At 44.0% G+C, this 15582-nt stretch overlaps 1 protein-coding gene across 5 annotated transcripts in view; it reads right to left on the reverse strand.

The window, feature by feature from the left end:
* LOC137622931 (uncharacterized) overlaps nucleotides 1-15582 on the reverse strand; it is a 615385-nt gene that overhangs the window by 150631 nt on the left and 449172 nt on the right. For all 5 annotated transcript variants that reach the window (XM_068353504.1, XM_068353501.1, XM_068353500.1 and 2 more), the window contains one exon: nucleotides 4032-4430. In XM_068353504.1, coding sequence (XP_068209605.1) covers nucleotides 4032-4430 — 399 coding nt within the window. The remainder of the gene's footprint in view (nucleotides 1-4031; nucleotides 4431-15582) is intronic.

Consider the following 15582-nt stretch of genomic DNA (forward strand, 5'->3'; position numbering starts at 1 on the left):
GACTTGGGGACTACGAACAGATGGTTGTAAAACCCCGGGGGATGGTCTGTCACTTATCTCCTCTATGACCGCCTTCTGTACAAGAATCTCTATTTCTCGGGTTAAGGCTACAAACTTCTCCGAGCCTGGCGAGTAGGCGGGTAATGTGATGGGAACATTAAATAGAGGCGGAGTGTCTTTGAAAGGAATGGAGTAACCGAACCGGATGACTTGTGTCACCCAGGGCTTTGCCCTTCTGCGACTCCATTCCTCCCAAAAAAGGCTCAACCTGCCCCCTACCGGCACACGAAGGATTGAAGAATCAATTGGATGATTTCATGTCGGGTTTGGTCGAGGATTAGGTTGGGTGTCGTAAATAAAATCGAGGCCTGACGAACGGTCTAGACCTACCCCCTCGAAAGGGTTTCTTCAGCAAAGGTGATACTGAGGTGGTAGTCGCCACAGTTGAGGGTTTAACCCGCTTAGAAGACTGTGCAAGCAAGTCATTAGTAGACTTCTTCTCTAGTGGGGAAGGAATCTTGGTCACTATTTCTTCTGGAAACAGATGATCCTTGTCGAGAGGAGAAAACAAAAGGGCGGACTTCTGAGACGAAGCGACTCCTTTCGAAACAAACGAACACCAGAGCTGTCTTTTTTTGAGAGTCCCGAATGCAAAGAGAGAGGCCAGTTCATCGCAACCATCCCGAACTAATTTGTCGGCACATGACAAAACCCCAAGCCAGTCTGATGCCAGGTCTTCCTGAAGAGTAGAGAAATCCTCTATTTTCGTAGCGAGAGCTCCGATCGTCCAGTCCAAGAAACTCATAATTTCTAAAATCTTGAAAATATTCTTTACAAAATGGTCCAACTCGGGCGATGTAAAGAACATTTTAGTTGCTGCAAACGTTAATCTCCTATTTGCATCCACCAAGCCAGAGAAGTCCCCCTGAGAGGAGGCAGACACTCCCATAGAAGGGGCTTCCCCGGTTACGTAGAACCTATACCTCTTCTTAATAAGTTTCGACGGAGGATAGGTGAAAGTTGCTTTCCCAAGATCTCTCTTGACCTTCAACCAATCTTCTATATCATGAAGCGAATGTTTAGCAGCCTTGGAAAGAACGACCTTCGGGAGAAGAGGATCGAAATTCTTCCTTCTCATCAGGAAAATGGAAGCAAGCGACCTGGGAGCGACTGCTACGAAGTAATCCGGGTACATGTTGAGAAGGTAGCGTAAAAGCTTTAAATAACACGAGAGAGGATTAGTGTTTGCTTCTAAGTCCTTCTCGTCATCCGAAGAGATAGGCGATAGAGACGGTTCTTGATTTGATTCACTATTCTTCGTACATTGTTTATTTTCTTTCATCCAGTTCATCAGTTCTTACAACTGTCGACGACCTAACGGAACTAGATTCTCTTCTTCTAGTGTTGAAGTCGAAGCAACTGGAGTTGTGGATTTCGACACGATTGCCACAGGAGGTGTCGCGCCAGTCAAATTATCTGTCACATGCGAAGTCGAAGGGCTAGTTTCAACAGTTTGATGAGTCAAAGATCTCGATGTCGTAAGAATACGAAGCGAAGTCCACGTAGCTACGCTACACGACGGGCGAGCGATATCTACTTCTCTGTTCCTTTTCACAGGAGGCGAAGAGAACACCTCTTCAGTCGAACGTCTCTTCAACGGACGTGAGACTGAATAATCACACCACTTACGACGTCTAAACGGAGGCGAATCACTCGACTTACGACGTCTAACCGGGGGCGAATCACTCGACTGCCCGTACTGGTCACCAAACGATACACCTTTCCAATGGTGTTTAGTTGAATCCTGCTGTTGCACTACAGGATCGACTGAGGAAGCGACTGTCTGTGGGCAAACCCCGACAGTCTCCCTTGGACCTACGGCATGTCTTCTCCCCGAGGCGGGGGAGCGGGACAGTGACCTTCGTCTAGGAGAACTATCGGGACAAACAGCCATCCCCTCCGATTGCGCTGAACTGACACTTTTCACTTCACTAGAAGTACTTCCTAAGAAAGACTTTAAAAATAAATCTAACTGCATTATCGTATTAGCTAATACATCAAATTTCTTTTCAAATTTAGATTCGAGACTGGCAATGGTGTCAGGAGAAACTCCACGGGAAGTTGGCAACGGAGTTACAGGAGCAGGAGAAGGAGGACTCAAGATTGGAGACATAATAAGAGGAGAAGGAGAAGGAATAGGAACAGGTGCTTCGATAGATGAAACAGAAGAGGCTAAACTAGAAAACTAGACTTATTTTCAGCTCTAAGAGCCGCCTTCCTCTTCCTATCCTTAATTACTTTCCCCGAGTGAGAAACAAAAACTTTCCACTGTTGTTCACTCCAATCCTTGCATTCATCACAAGTAGATTCTTTAGAGCACTCGCAACCCCTACACTTAATGCACTTAGTGTGCGAATCATAAATTAATTTAACTAACCTAGTTTTGCACCCTCCGGCGCAAAACCTAACTACTGAAGGACTGGAGTCCGACATGATTGTATGACCACAAAATTGCAGAAAAGAAAATTCAGATTCAATCCTACAACACGGAGTTTGAATACTTCACCGATATTGGAGAGATGATACTTCCCAACAAATGAAGAAAAAAGTCTGCACCGACCACCGATGTTCACCAGAAGCCGGCAGAGAACGAATTGATGTTACCTGGACAGTTGTACCTGTAGCTCCCTCGAGTGGAGTTAGATGACATCACCTACATCAGCGATGGCGGCGCCACCGCGGTAGTTTTGAATCTATTGTCTGCCGTTCATAGGGAACCTACAGCTGTATAATTGTTCGGTAAGACACTGCAATAAAAGTTACAATTCAACATGGTTGAAGTTAACCAAAAACCCAAGGCATAGGGAATACACAGTAAAGTAATATCAATACTGGTATGATTTTCACTTATTGTGAAATTATGAGATGTACTAACATATACAGCTAAACTGTAAATATAAAGTGAATTAGTACATCAACCTGAAAATAACAGTCATCTATTCTCTTATTAGTGGAAGATCAAACGCGTCCTAACAAAAGGACAATTACACTAACAATAGCTAACCACTTGTAACCAAAACACATTATAAGATAAATATGCAATGAAGAATCAGCTAAAAATTACATGGCATAATGTACCCAACACTGAAGATTATATCTAAAAAGTGTCTGTTAATACACTAATAAATAAATCATGTAACTATATCCTGTACGCACAACATCTAAGTTTTTTCTCCTTTGAAGAGGGTTTGTCCAAAGAAACCTTTCAACACACAAAGTGGCTATAGCTTCTTGGTTTGTTATCAACAAATAAAAAAATTATTAATGAATATGTAATATATAATGGCAAGCACTATAATTCCGTTCCATAACACAGTATATGACGAGAAACCACATATGAACATTTCAAAACGTGTTGCTAATATGTTGAGAATTCATTTCAATATTGAGTACATTGGTCAGCTAACTACACTTAAACTAGCTAGATATTTCAACATTATACACTATAAGCATAAAAATTCTTATATCAGATCTTCCATTACGAGATAAGACATCAAATGAGTTCACTCCATTTTCTTTAACCCATACTCAAGTCTTCCAAAACTGCTATCGATTCCAGGTCTTCTTTTATCTTTTTTCTCCTAGATTTCCTAGACATTCATATTGGTGTTCATCTGGAAGCTTCCATAACTATTGCTTTTATTAACTGTTCCTCATCACTTGTCACATATTGCAGTGTTTGTATTCTCATCTTTTTTCCAGATTCTGAACACCATATCTCTTCATCAATTTGTTCTTAGTAACAAGATCTTTCTATCTTGTTCATCAACATAGGGCAAAATAATACAAAAATGGAGTGTGTTCACTAACTACTTCAGTAAATACACATCAAGACCCTGCTATTAAACTAACTTATAATCATAAGTACTAGATATGCCACATACCATTACAGTAATTTCCCCTTACATAAAAATACAGCAAATACTTAAATAACAACTATACAGTAATGGTGAACTACCACAGCTACTTACCATATGGAGGTTGATGACTTGAAAGGGATGACAAAGGTACAGGCATTTCAGTATTAGACGATTCTTCTGAAAGGATATTCTTCACGGGGGTCAATGGTGGAAGTGAATCAAAGGAGCTATTTCTTACAGCTGCCAAAAATTCTTGAGGTTTATGAACATGTGACGAGAGATTTTCGTTAGTGGTACCATATGAATGCATATTTTCTCTTGCTATATCATTGTTGTCGATACCCCACTTACTACATCCAGGCTGAGGATGTATATCTGTGTTTGCCTGAACCAAGAGATTTGACCCTGAAGCTGGTACTAAAATAGGAGAAACAGCACCTCCTTTTAAGCCTGGTTTTAAGGTGGGGTTTGCTTTGGGCGAGCCGATTTGATCTCTGGCTGGACTGCTCACTTGAAAGAAAATGGGTAATGAACATAAAACTTTCCATACTCAGTATCTTACATAATAAAAAAAATTCTAAGTAAATAATATATAAAAGCGCTTTAATAAATTTAACACAAATGCATAAGTCAGAAAGTTGAAAGATGCAGCATTACAAGTAAATAAAAAAAGGGAAAATGTACAGTACATTGAGAAAAAAAAAGCACTTACAGATAAGCTAATGAGCATCCTTTTATGGCTGTAACTACATTCACTAAGAAACTACAATACATTACAGTATACTTACAATATTACCAAAAATTCATATAAATTTGGTAATTCATAATTACAGTATTCAAATTTGAGAGCTTTAACTTTTGCTTCAATAAAAAAGGCATCAGTGCAATGCAATTCACTTCAACATTTGTTCAGTATAATTCTTGAAACGATTAACACTCGGAAACCCATAGGACATAATATAATATACATACAAGGAATTCTCCTCCTTTAGCCCCCTATGACACATGGTAAAATTTCCTTATCAATGGTCATTAGGATCTGAGCCCCATACTTAAGGAATTCTGTGGATAATCGGCGATATAAACTCTAAGGATTTTCTTTACCTGTAGAAATCAATTTAAGAACTGAAATTGCATTATAACAATAATACAGTATAGTACAGTACAGTACATTAAAATCTTATACTGGTAACATCAATATCCCCCACCTCTCTCTCACTCTCTCCCAAACACGTATAAGCCTTTTACTGTTCTGTACTACACTACACTAAACTACCAGGTGAGAGAAAGACAAGTTACGTACTGGGTATATTGTTGTTGTAATAACAACATAATGCCATTTATGAACAATTGTAATAGGTGATCGGTAATATAAAAATATTCTCTAACTCTCTCTAGATGGCCCGGCACTTTGTTGAAGTGAGAGAGCATGTGCGATGCAATGCGCGATGGCGGCAGAGAGGTTTTTTCAAACCCAGTAGGTTTAACCTTGCCACTAAGACAGCAGCATCCAGACTAAGACTGGACCACTATTAACTCATTTACATTTTGATATTTCTGTTTTTCTCTTTTTTTCAACCCTTCTATCCAAACTCTCAACTTTCAATCTCTCCTGGCTTAAAAAAATAAAATAGATACTTAAGATACGATGGCTATCTATACCTAGCCTATACACATTAAGGAGATGACAGCTACCTTTTGCGTCAGAGCAGACTTTGGAACCTCTATAAACAACGCTAGGAACTCGCTCACAGGTTTTGAGAGACTGGGACAGGGGAGTCCCAGAGTGACACGGTCACAAGAATTGAATAATGCTATTAGTGCCTCGCAAAGCATATTCCTAACGTGTAATAGCTGACCACTCCCTGTGACCGACCCCTAGCGAAATAGGCTCAACTGTCATGAGGTTGACATAGCTTTTGTGCCATGTTGGTCTCCTGGCCAACTAAAAAACCTAGTTGCCGCTTCATGGTAATACTCAGTAGTGTCTAAGAGTCTGGCTGTTCTTGGATGTCCAGAAATCCCAGTAAGCGCTAGCCTTCCGCTGTCAATCCTGGCAAGAAAAAGGGTTTCTGCTTTGTGCTGCTCAGTTGGGAGCTGTGGCACGTTAGGGACACCCCAACTTTGAGGAGACATCTGTTAGATTAGGAGCACTTATGGGAGCTTAGGGACAGAAAAGATGGAAGGTCACCCAGGATTAAGGGGGCAGCCAGCTAATGCTGTTTCTTTAAGGACAGGACTTCGACATTCATACCACTTAAACATGTGACTTTGGATATCTCCAAACTGCATAAGATTTTTGCCTCTGACCTTCGGTTTTGCGATGCCCGGGCAATCTATTCTAAAGAGTTATTGTTTTTCAAATTCTATCTCCTCCCTTGATACTTAATATTAAGTCCTGGGATTACTACCCTATATAGACATAATGTAGACCTCCAATCAAATCTTTTATTTTCATGTGTAATTTTTTTTTGCCAGGTATGAATTTTTTCATTATGGTGTCAAAATAAACCCTATAAGTCAGGGAAAAAAAGTATGAAAAAAATATGATAAAAATTGGAAAAAAATGGCTCAATAAGATTGTTTTATAATGTCTTTCTAGGTTATACACTAAATTTCAATGCCATATCTTTAAAACTAAAGAAGATAGAATTTGAAGGTCAAATAATTTTGAGATACGGGCATTCATAGTTTTTCTTTGCATTTTTACAAAGACATTATTAATAAATCATGATTATTATGAATATCATGGAAAATGGAAGAGTGGAAGAAATGGCATTAATGGATTATTTGTTGATAACTAAAAGAATGTTTGGAAGATTGAAAGACGTGCACGTGTTTGTGTTTAGGGGTATGGCTAACGGTATGTCTAATCATTTTTTGGTGGAAGGAATAGAGTAGGTGGATGTAAAAGGGAGCTAGTGAGGGTTGAAGAGCTAATAAAACCAGGGGTATAAAGTAGATATCAAGAAAGGTTGAAAATGGCATATGACGAAGTGAAAGTAAGAGAAACTGGTAATTTTGAGGAGTGGAAGTTAGTAAAAGAAAATTTTGTTGGGATTGCAAATGATGTGCGAGGCAAGAAGTTTGTTGGAGGCAGCATGAGGAAGGGCAGTGAATGGTGGAATGAAGGAGTGAAGGTAAAAGTGGAAGATAAAAAGAGGGCTTTTGAAGAATGGCTGCAGAGTAATAGTGTAGAGAAGTATGAAAGATATAGAGAGAAAATGTGGAAGTAAAGTGCAAGGTAAGTGAGGCAAAGAGGGCAGCTGACCTGAGGTGGGGTCAGGGATTGGGTCATTCATATGAAGAGAATAAGAAGAAGTTTGGGAAAAAAGTGAGGAGAATAAGAAGTTTGGGAAAGAAGTGAAGAGAGTAAGGAAAGCTGGTTCAAGAATTGAAGAGACAGTGAAAGATGGAAATGGAAGGTTGTTAAAAGGAGAGGAGGCAAGGAAAGGGTGGTGGAGTATTTTGAAAGTTTACTGAATGTTGAGGATAATAGGGAGGCATATATAATTGCTGTTGTAGGTGTTGAGGTGCCGGTGATGGGAGATGAGAATGAGAGAGAGATTACAGGAGAGGAAGTGAGGAGAGCACTAGATGAAATGAGAGTAAGAAAAGCATCTGGTATGGATGGTGTGAGAGCTGAGATGTTGAAGGAAGGGGTGTGACCAAAGCGGTCTCGAAAGAAGGCCAGGTCAGTGGGGGGGGGGAGGGTAAGAAAGGTCCGACGCGTCCCGAGTAGTGCTATCACACTGCTACTATAGGCTTTAAGTAAAGGGGTCGCACTCTATTTCTTTACATTTTTATGCTATTATTCCAGGAAATTTTACTGTTTTGGAATCCAGGCTAGAGCCTATTATGTGGTGTGTACCAAACTACAAAGAGAGTTACCGAAATGGACCGAAAGTATGTGTTTTCTTTTCGAAATACTGATGAAGAAAAAAACCAAGTGATTGCACGTTATCAGGAGAGCCGAATGTGTTCCTAAGTAAAATAGTAGGGGATGTACTATATCTACTGTTGTAATAATTATAATTGCATTACATTGTTCATATGGTATTGGTCCCTGAATATCAGCCTCTTGTTAAGGATTTATTTTAAAGATTACCTAACTGTTTACAAAATTACTTGGGTATTCACACTTTTTTTCCTTGTTACACTCTCTCTCTCTCTCTCTCTCTCTCTCTCTCTCTCTCTCTCTCTCTCTCTCTCTCTCTCTCTCTCTCTCTCTCTCTCTCTCTCTCTCTCTCTCTCTCTCTCATTTTTATGAAAATGTGTTATGTACTGCATTTAAACACTTTTCAGGTAATACAGCTACACTTCAAATCTAGTTATATTGAATCTGGCACATCCTTCTTCGATAAGACAATTATCTAAGAGAATTAGCTAAGAGAATTGCAAACGTTAATAGTAAAAGAGTAAAAATAAATCCATCAAATACTTCAAGTAAAGAAAATGTAGGCTACAGCCAGATCATGCGATTGTGGGTGATTGTGCAAAAGATAATATTAAATAATTTTAAATTGCCGGAAATGTTTATTTATGTTAATGTTTTATTTTTTTAAATTGAATTGTTAGAATCATTCTATTTTTTTTTGGTATACAAAGCATAGTTTGGAATCAGTGGGTCTTGGAATAAGGCTACTGCCTCGGGAAAGTTTTATTTCAATTTTATTAATTTTTTCTGTCTAATATTTCTTAGCCAGATTATTCAAAGTCGTCTCCTTCTGGTGTGTATGATCTCTTAATTTTTCTATGAGGATTATCAGCTGTAAACTGTAACGAGAAACAAAGTGTATGCATAGTGAGTGGCCTGTACTTGAGACAGCCTTGGTGTGACTGTACTTGAATGGTTGGTGAGATTGTTTAATATGTGTTTAGTGTTGTCAATGGTACCAGGAGATAGGGTTTGTACATGTATTGTACCACTATATAAGGGTAAGGGAGATGTGCATAAGTGTTGTAATTCAAGGGGTATCAGTTTGTTGAGTGTAGTTGGAAAGTGTATGGTAGAGAACTGATAATAGGATTAAGGATAAAACAGAGAATGCAATCTTAGAAGTACAGAGTGGTTTTAGAAGAGGTAGGGGTTGTATGAATCAGATTTTTACAGTTAGGCAGATATGCGAGAAATATTTAGCAAAAGGCAAGGAGGTGTATGTTGCGTTTACGGATCTGGAGAAAGCGTATGTGAGAGTTGATAGGGAAGCAATGTGGAATGTGATGAGGTTATATGGAGTTGGTGGAAGGTTGTTGCAAGCAGTAAAAAGTTTCTACAAAGGTAGTAAAGCATGTATTAGGATAGGAAATGAAGTGAGCGATTGGTTTCCGGTGAGAGTGGGGCTGAGACAGGGAATGTGTGATGTCGCTGTTGTTGTTTAACTTGTATGTTGATGGAGTGGTGAGAGAGGTGAATGCTCGAGTGCTTGGACGAGGATTGAAACTGGTAGATGAGAATGACCATGAATGACCATCAGTTGTTGTTTGCAGATAATGCTGTACTGGTTGCAGACGCGGAAGAAAAGCTTGGCAGATTAGTGACAGAATTTGGAAGGGTGTGTGAGTGAAGGAAGTTGAGAGTTAATGTGGGTAAGATGACAAATTCGTAGATAATTTGTATTTTCCTAACTATACAAACCTTAGCTATTTACATGGGGTAATTACTTCGGCATAGCTGAATGACGAGCCATAAGAATTTTAACGAGGGTTTACTACCCCGCCGCTAGTTAGCGGGGGGTAGGGAGGGGTAGCTAGCTACCCACCCCCCCCTCACATACACCGGTGAATGCTTCACTTTGCTTAGAGGTAGGACTTACCCCGGGGGACAGGGCTGGCGGGCAAATGTGTATAAATAGCTAAGGTTTGTATAGTTAGGAAAAATACAAATTATCTACGAATTTGACATTTGTTCCGTAACTGAAATACAAACCACGCTATTTACATGGGGTGACTCAACCCTTCGGTAGGGAGGTAAGTCCCTGCCATACTGGCTTTGGCTTGCCCGGGGACTCCATATTCGAGTGTGTAAGTACTCAAGAAATAAGGAGTCCCTGCTCCTTGCTAGCATGCTGTGAAACTGCTGCGGCCTACATAAGCTGTGTGTGAAGGTGAGAAGTGACTCGTCCTAGGAAGTTGACCTGGACTTCTTCAGATGGAAATCTAGGCTAGGACTCTCCCAATACCACCTCGTCAAGGTATGGGGACATGACAGTATTACACTTGATACTAGGAACACAAGGAAGCATGGTTTACCTGCAGTGGTTTGAGGTCAGCTGTGCAGAGAACCCAGGATGCTGCTTTCTCCAAGGGAGGAGAGGATGAAGAAAAGAATAAGGGCCTGACAGATCTTTTCATTCACGCAGACTAAAACCGGGTAACAATACCCTTAACCTTCTGCTACTTGTCTATTAAGGAGCCTGAGGTTAGACCAGCTGTTGTGCAGGCACCAGAGCCGATAGAGAACGTATCGAGCCTCCTGAGTGTCACGTCTTGCAGGTAGTGGGCAGTGAAGGTGGTCTGACGCTTCCACACCCCAGCTTGATGGACCTGCGTCACTGAATAATTTTTCTTGAAGGCCAGGGACGTAGCTATGCCCCTGACATCATGCGCTCTAGGGCGACGTGACGGAGAAGGGTCAGGATTCAAGGCCAGATGTATTACCTTGCGAATCCAGGCCGAGATAGTATTCCTGGTGACCCTCCTCCTCTTCGTCTTCCCGGTGCTCACGAACAGGGCTTGCACCTGGGGATGAACTGCAGCTGTTCTTTTAAGATACAACCTCAGACTCCTCACTGGGCACAGTAGGAGATGGTCTGGGTCATCTGTTACAGAACGGAGACTCGAAACCTGAAAAGAGTCGAACCTAGGGTCCGGCACTCCCGGATTCTGAGTCTTGGCAACAAACTCAGGGACGAAGCTGAACGTTACCTCCCCCTCATCCCCTTGAATGGGCGATGTCGTACGAGAGACCATGTAGCTCACTGACTAGCTTGGCCGAGGTCAACGCTAGCTGGAAAACCGTCTTCCAGGTAAGGTGGCGATCTGAAGCCTGGTGTAATGATTCGTAGGGAGGTCTCTTAAGAGACCTGAGAACTCGAACCACGTTCCATGGAGGAGGTCTCACTTCCGACTGAGGGCAGGTAAGTTCATAACTCCGTATGAGAAAGGAAAGTTCCAGCGAGGAAGAAATGTCCATTCCTTTAAGCCTGAATGCAAGACTTGAGGCTGAGCGATAGCCTTTCACTGCCGAGACTGAAAGGCGCATTTCCTCCCGCAAATACACGAGGAACTCCGCTATTGCTGGAATAGTGGCATCGAGGGGAGAGATACCCCTTCCACGACACCAACCACAGAAGACTCGCCACTTTGCCTGGTAGACCCCTGCGGATGACTTGCGCAGGTGACCAGACATCCTGTTCGCAACTTGTTGCAAAAATCCTCTCTCCGTGAGGAGATGCTGGATAGTCTCCAGGCGTGAAGTCGAAGCGAAGCTACGGCTTTGTGGAAGATGATGGCGTGTGGTTGTTTGAGTAGCTCGTGACGTGGAGGGAGTTCTCTCGGAACCTCCATTAGGAGTTGCAGAAGGTCCAGGAACCATTCTGCGTGATGCCATAGCGGAGCTATCAGGGTCATTGAAAGATTGACCGATATTCTGGTCTTGTTGAGCACCCTCCTCATCAGACAGAACGGGGGAAAGATGTACACATCGACGTTGTCCCACCGTTATTGGAAGGCATCCTGCCAGAGAGCCTTGGGGTCCGGGACCGGGGAGCAGTACAGCGGGAGCTTGAAGTTCAGCACTGTAGCGAACAGATCCACCGTCGAGGAACCCCACAAAGTCAGGACTTTGTTGGCTACTTGAGGATCCAAAGACCACTCGGTACTCACTATCTGCGTCGCTCTGCTCAGACTGTCGGCAAGCACATTCCTTTTGCCTGGAATGAAGCGAGCCGCTAGTGTAATCGAGTTGACTTCGGACCATCTCAGAATCTCTACTGCAAGATGGGGTAGCTGTTCTGAAAAGGTACCTCCCTGCTTGTTGATATAACCCACCACCGTGGTGTTGTCGCTCATCACCACCACAGAGTGGCCCGCCAGGACTTGGTGGAACTTCTGAAGTGCCAGGAACAGGGCCTTCATTTCTAGCAGGTTTATGTGAAGGTACTTTTCTGATTCTGACCACAGGCCTGAGGTCCTGTGGTTCAGAACGTGGGCCCCCCACCCTTTCTTTGATGCGTCCGAGAACAACATCAAATCCGGGGGAAGGACGAGAAGATCCACTCCCTTTCGTAGGTTCTCGTCTGCCACCCACCACTGGAGGTTAGTCCGTTCCGCAGGACCCACGGGGACCAAGGTGTCCGGGGAATCGTGACCTTGATTCCACTGGGACTTGAGTCGCCACTGGAGAGATCTCATTCTGAGGCGACCGTTGGGAACGAGACGGGCCAGGGAGGAGAGGTGGCCGAGGAGACGCAGCCACGTTTGGGCTGGGAGTTCTACTCGATTAAGGAAAGGCCTCGCGACCTTCCTCAGCCTTGCTATCCTGTCGTCTGATGGGAAGGCTTTGTGGAGATTGGTGTCTATGACCATGCCTAGATATACCTGTTTCTGAGAGGGATGCAGAGAGGACTTCTCGAGATTTACCATGATCCCTAGATCTTGGCAAACTTCGAGGAGCTTGTCTCGGTGGCGAAGAAGGGTTGCTTCCGAGTCCGCTAGGATCAGCCAGATCAGCCAGTTGTCCAGATAACGAAGGAGACGGATGCCGATCCTGTGAGCCCACGAAGATATCAGGGTGAACACTCTGGTAAACACCTGAGGGGCTGTGGAGAGACCGAAATACAGCACCTTGAACTGGTAGATCTTGTTGTCTAGGCTGAATCTTAGGTACTTCCTTGAAGACGGACTGGGATCTGGAAGTACGCGTCCTTCAGGTTCGGTGTACACATGAAGTCTTTTGGTCTCACTGCAAGTCTGACCGTGTCTGTCGTCTCCATACTGAACGGAGTCTGTTTGACAAACCCGTTCAGGGTTGAGAGGTCGATGACTGGTCTCCAGCGTCCAGACGCCTTTCTTACAAGAAAGAGTTGACTGTAGAAGCCTGGGGACCCGTCTACAACCTCCTGGAGAGCGTCCTTCTTCAACATGGTCTGGACTTCTGCCCAAAGAGCTTGCCCTCTTGCCGATCCCATGGCAAGAGAGCTCAATGACACTGGATTCGCTGTCAGGGGAGGTAGAGAAGCTGTGAACGGGACGCAATAACCCTGAGCAATTACGGAAATCGTCCAGGTATCTGCCCCGAGTTGCTGCCACCTTGCCGCGCAACTTTGTAGGCATCCCCCACTGGTGGACATGCAGGGGGACTGCCAACCCTAGCGTTTATGGGCTACCCCGTTTCCTCTAGGGTTCTTGCCTCCCCTGGAGGACTTCTTGCTCCTTCTGCTCTTGGCAGGAAAGGGCTTAGACACCTTCGACTTTGCTGCAGTCATCTTCTTTGTGTCCTTAGCCGGATGGGGCTGTTGGGCCGCTGGAGGTTTGTAGGGCCTCGATGTCAAGGCCCTATGGATGAGGGAATCCTGGTTGGACTTCCTCCACCTCTCAGCGGTAAGCTCCACGTCCTTAGGCTCAAACAAACTCTTACTGAGCACGGAAGTGTGTCTGAGCCTGCTAACATCCGAACTGGGAACCTTCTGGTGGAATCTCTCAGCCACTGCGTCCCGTCGTTTGAGAATCGTATTGGCCCACTAGCTCGAGACTTGGTGGGCCAGAAACTTGATGGTCCGCGTGCCTGAGAGCAAGAAAGTCTACAGTACCTTCCTGGTGCTTTCTTTGGAGAGGTCCTCAGACAGCACCAGGATGCCCAGAGACCCTGGCCAGATGTCAAGCCACGAAGTTGCCTGCATGGCACACTTAGCGACCTTCTCCTGGCTTAGGATCTCAGTAGCTGAGTAGGACACGTGCCGGTTGGAGAGTCTCTCTAGAGGGACTCCCCCGGTGAATAGGAAGACCCAAACAAGACTCCTCAAGGATCTCAAAGTACCTCCTCTGATGGACTCGAGGAGGAGGGAGGAGCTTGTTACCGGCGCTGGATCTACTGGAGGAAGCAAGCTCAGAGAGCTGGCCCTCGACCTTGTCCCTGGCACTCTTCATCCCCTGAGACCAGGGCAAAGCTGCACTGGCCCTAGAGGGTTTCTGGGTGCCGTAGACACGGTCCAAGACCGTGTCCTTACCCTCACGAGGAGGAATCTCTGGGTCTGGAATCCCGTTGAGGTTCCTCATGAGGGTCAGGACTTCAGGGGGGAGGAAGCCGCCACTGATTTGTGACCCACGTCAGAGAAGACGGGCTTCATAGCCTGCACAAGAGCTCTGACCAGGGTCCCGAACCAGGGCTGCTGGCTGACAGTCGCGCTGTCAGACACTCCCTCTGGACGGAAGGGGATCATTCGATCCCTTGGAGGAGTCGACAAATGCGGGTTCGCCTAAGAAGCTGAAACAAAAGTCCTTAGACCTGTCCGGGAACCACCCCTCCTAGCGGCGGGGTAGTAAACCCACGTTAAAATTCTTATGGCTCGTCATTCAGCTACGCCGAAGTAATTACCCCATGTAAATAGCGTGGTTTGTATTTAAGTTACGGAACAAAGTAAGGTTATGAGATGTATGAGAAGGGAAGGTGGTGCAAGGTTGAATGTCGTGTTGAATGGAGAGTTACTGGATGAGGTGGATCAGTTTAAATACTTGGGGTCTCTTGTTGCAGTAAATGGTGGTGTGGATGCAGATGTCTGTCGGAGAGTGAATGAAGGATGCAAAGTGTTGGGGGCAGTTAAGGGAATAGTACAAAAAAATAGAAAGTTGGGCATGAATGTAAAGAGAGTTCTGTATGAGAAAGTGATTGTACCAACTGTGATTTATGGATCGGAGTTGTTTGGAATGAAAGTGACGGAGAGACAGAAATTGAATATGTTTGAGATGAAGTGTATCTCGAGTAGATAGGGTTAGGAACGAAGTAGTGAGGGTGAGAACGGGTGTAAGAAATGAGTTAGCTAGAGTGGATATGAATGTGTTGAGGTGGTTTGGCCATGTTGAGAGAATGGAAAATGGCTGTCGGCTAAATAAGGTGATGAATGCAAGAGTTGATAGGAGAAGTACAAGAGGAAGACCAAGGTTTGGGTGGATGGATGGAGTGAAGGAAGCTCTGGGTGATAGGAGGATAGATGTGAGAGAGGTAAGAGAGCGTGCTAGAAATAGGAATGAATGGTAAGTGATTGTGACGCAGTTCCGGTAGGCCCTGCTGCTTCCTCCAGTGCCTTGGATGACTGCGGAGGTAGCAGCAGTAGGGGATTCAGTGTTATGAAGCTTCATCTATGGTGGATAACAGGGGAGGGTGGGCTGTGGCACCCTAGCAGTACCAGCCGAACTCGGTTGAATCCCTTGTCAGGCTGGGGAGAACGTAGAGAGAAGAAGTCCCCTTTTTTGTTTCATTTGTTTGATGTCGGCTACCCCCCAAAATTGGGGGAAGTGCCTTGGTATATGTATGTATGTATGTTCCTTTTTGGGTATCAATAAACCAAAACAATGTTATTCATTATAATTTAATCATAAATGAATATTCCTTTGCTCAATATCTTGCTTGTGTAGGCTCCTGTCAGGCGAGATGGTCGCTCCT

The sequence above is a fragment of the Palaemon carinicauda genome, chromosome 30 (genome assembly GCF_036898095.1).
Source record: "Palaemon carinicauda isolate YSFRI2023 chromosome 30, ASM3689809v2, whole genome shotgun sequence".
Lineage (NCBI taxonomy): Eukaryota > Metazoa > Arthropoda > Malacostraca > Decapoda > Palaemonidae > Palaemon > Palaemon carinicauda.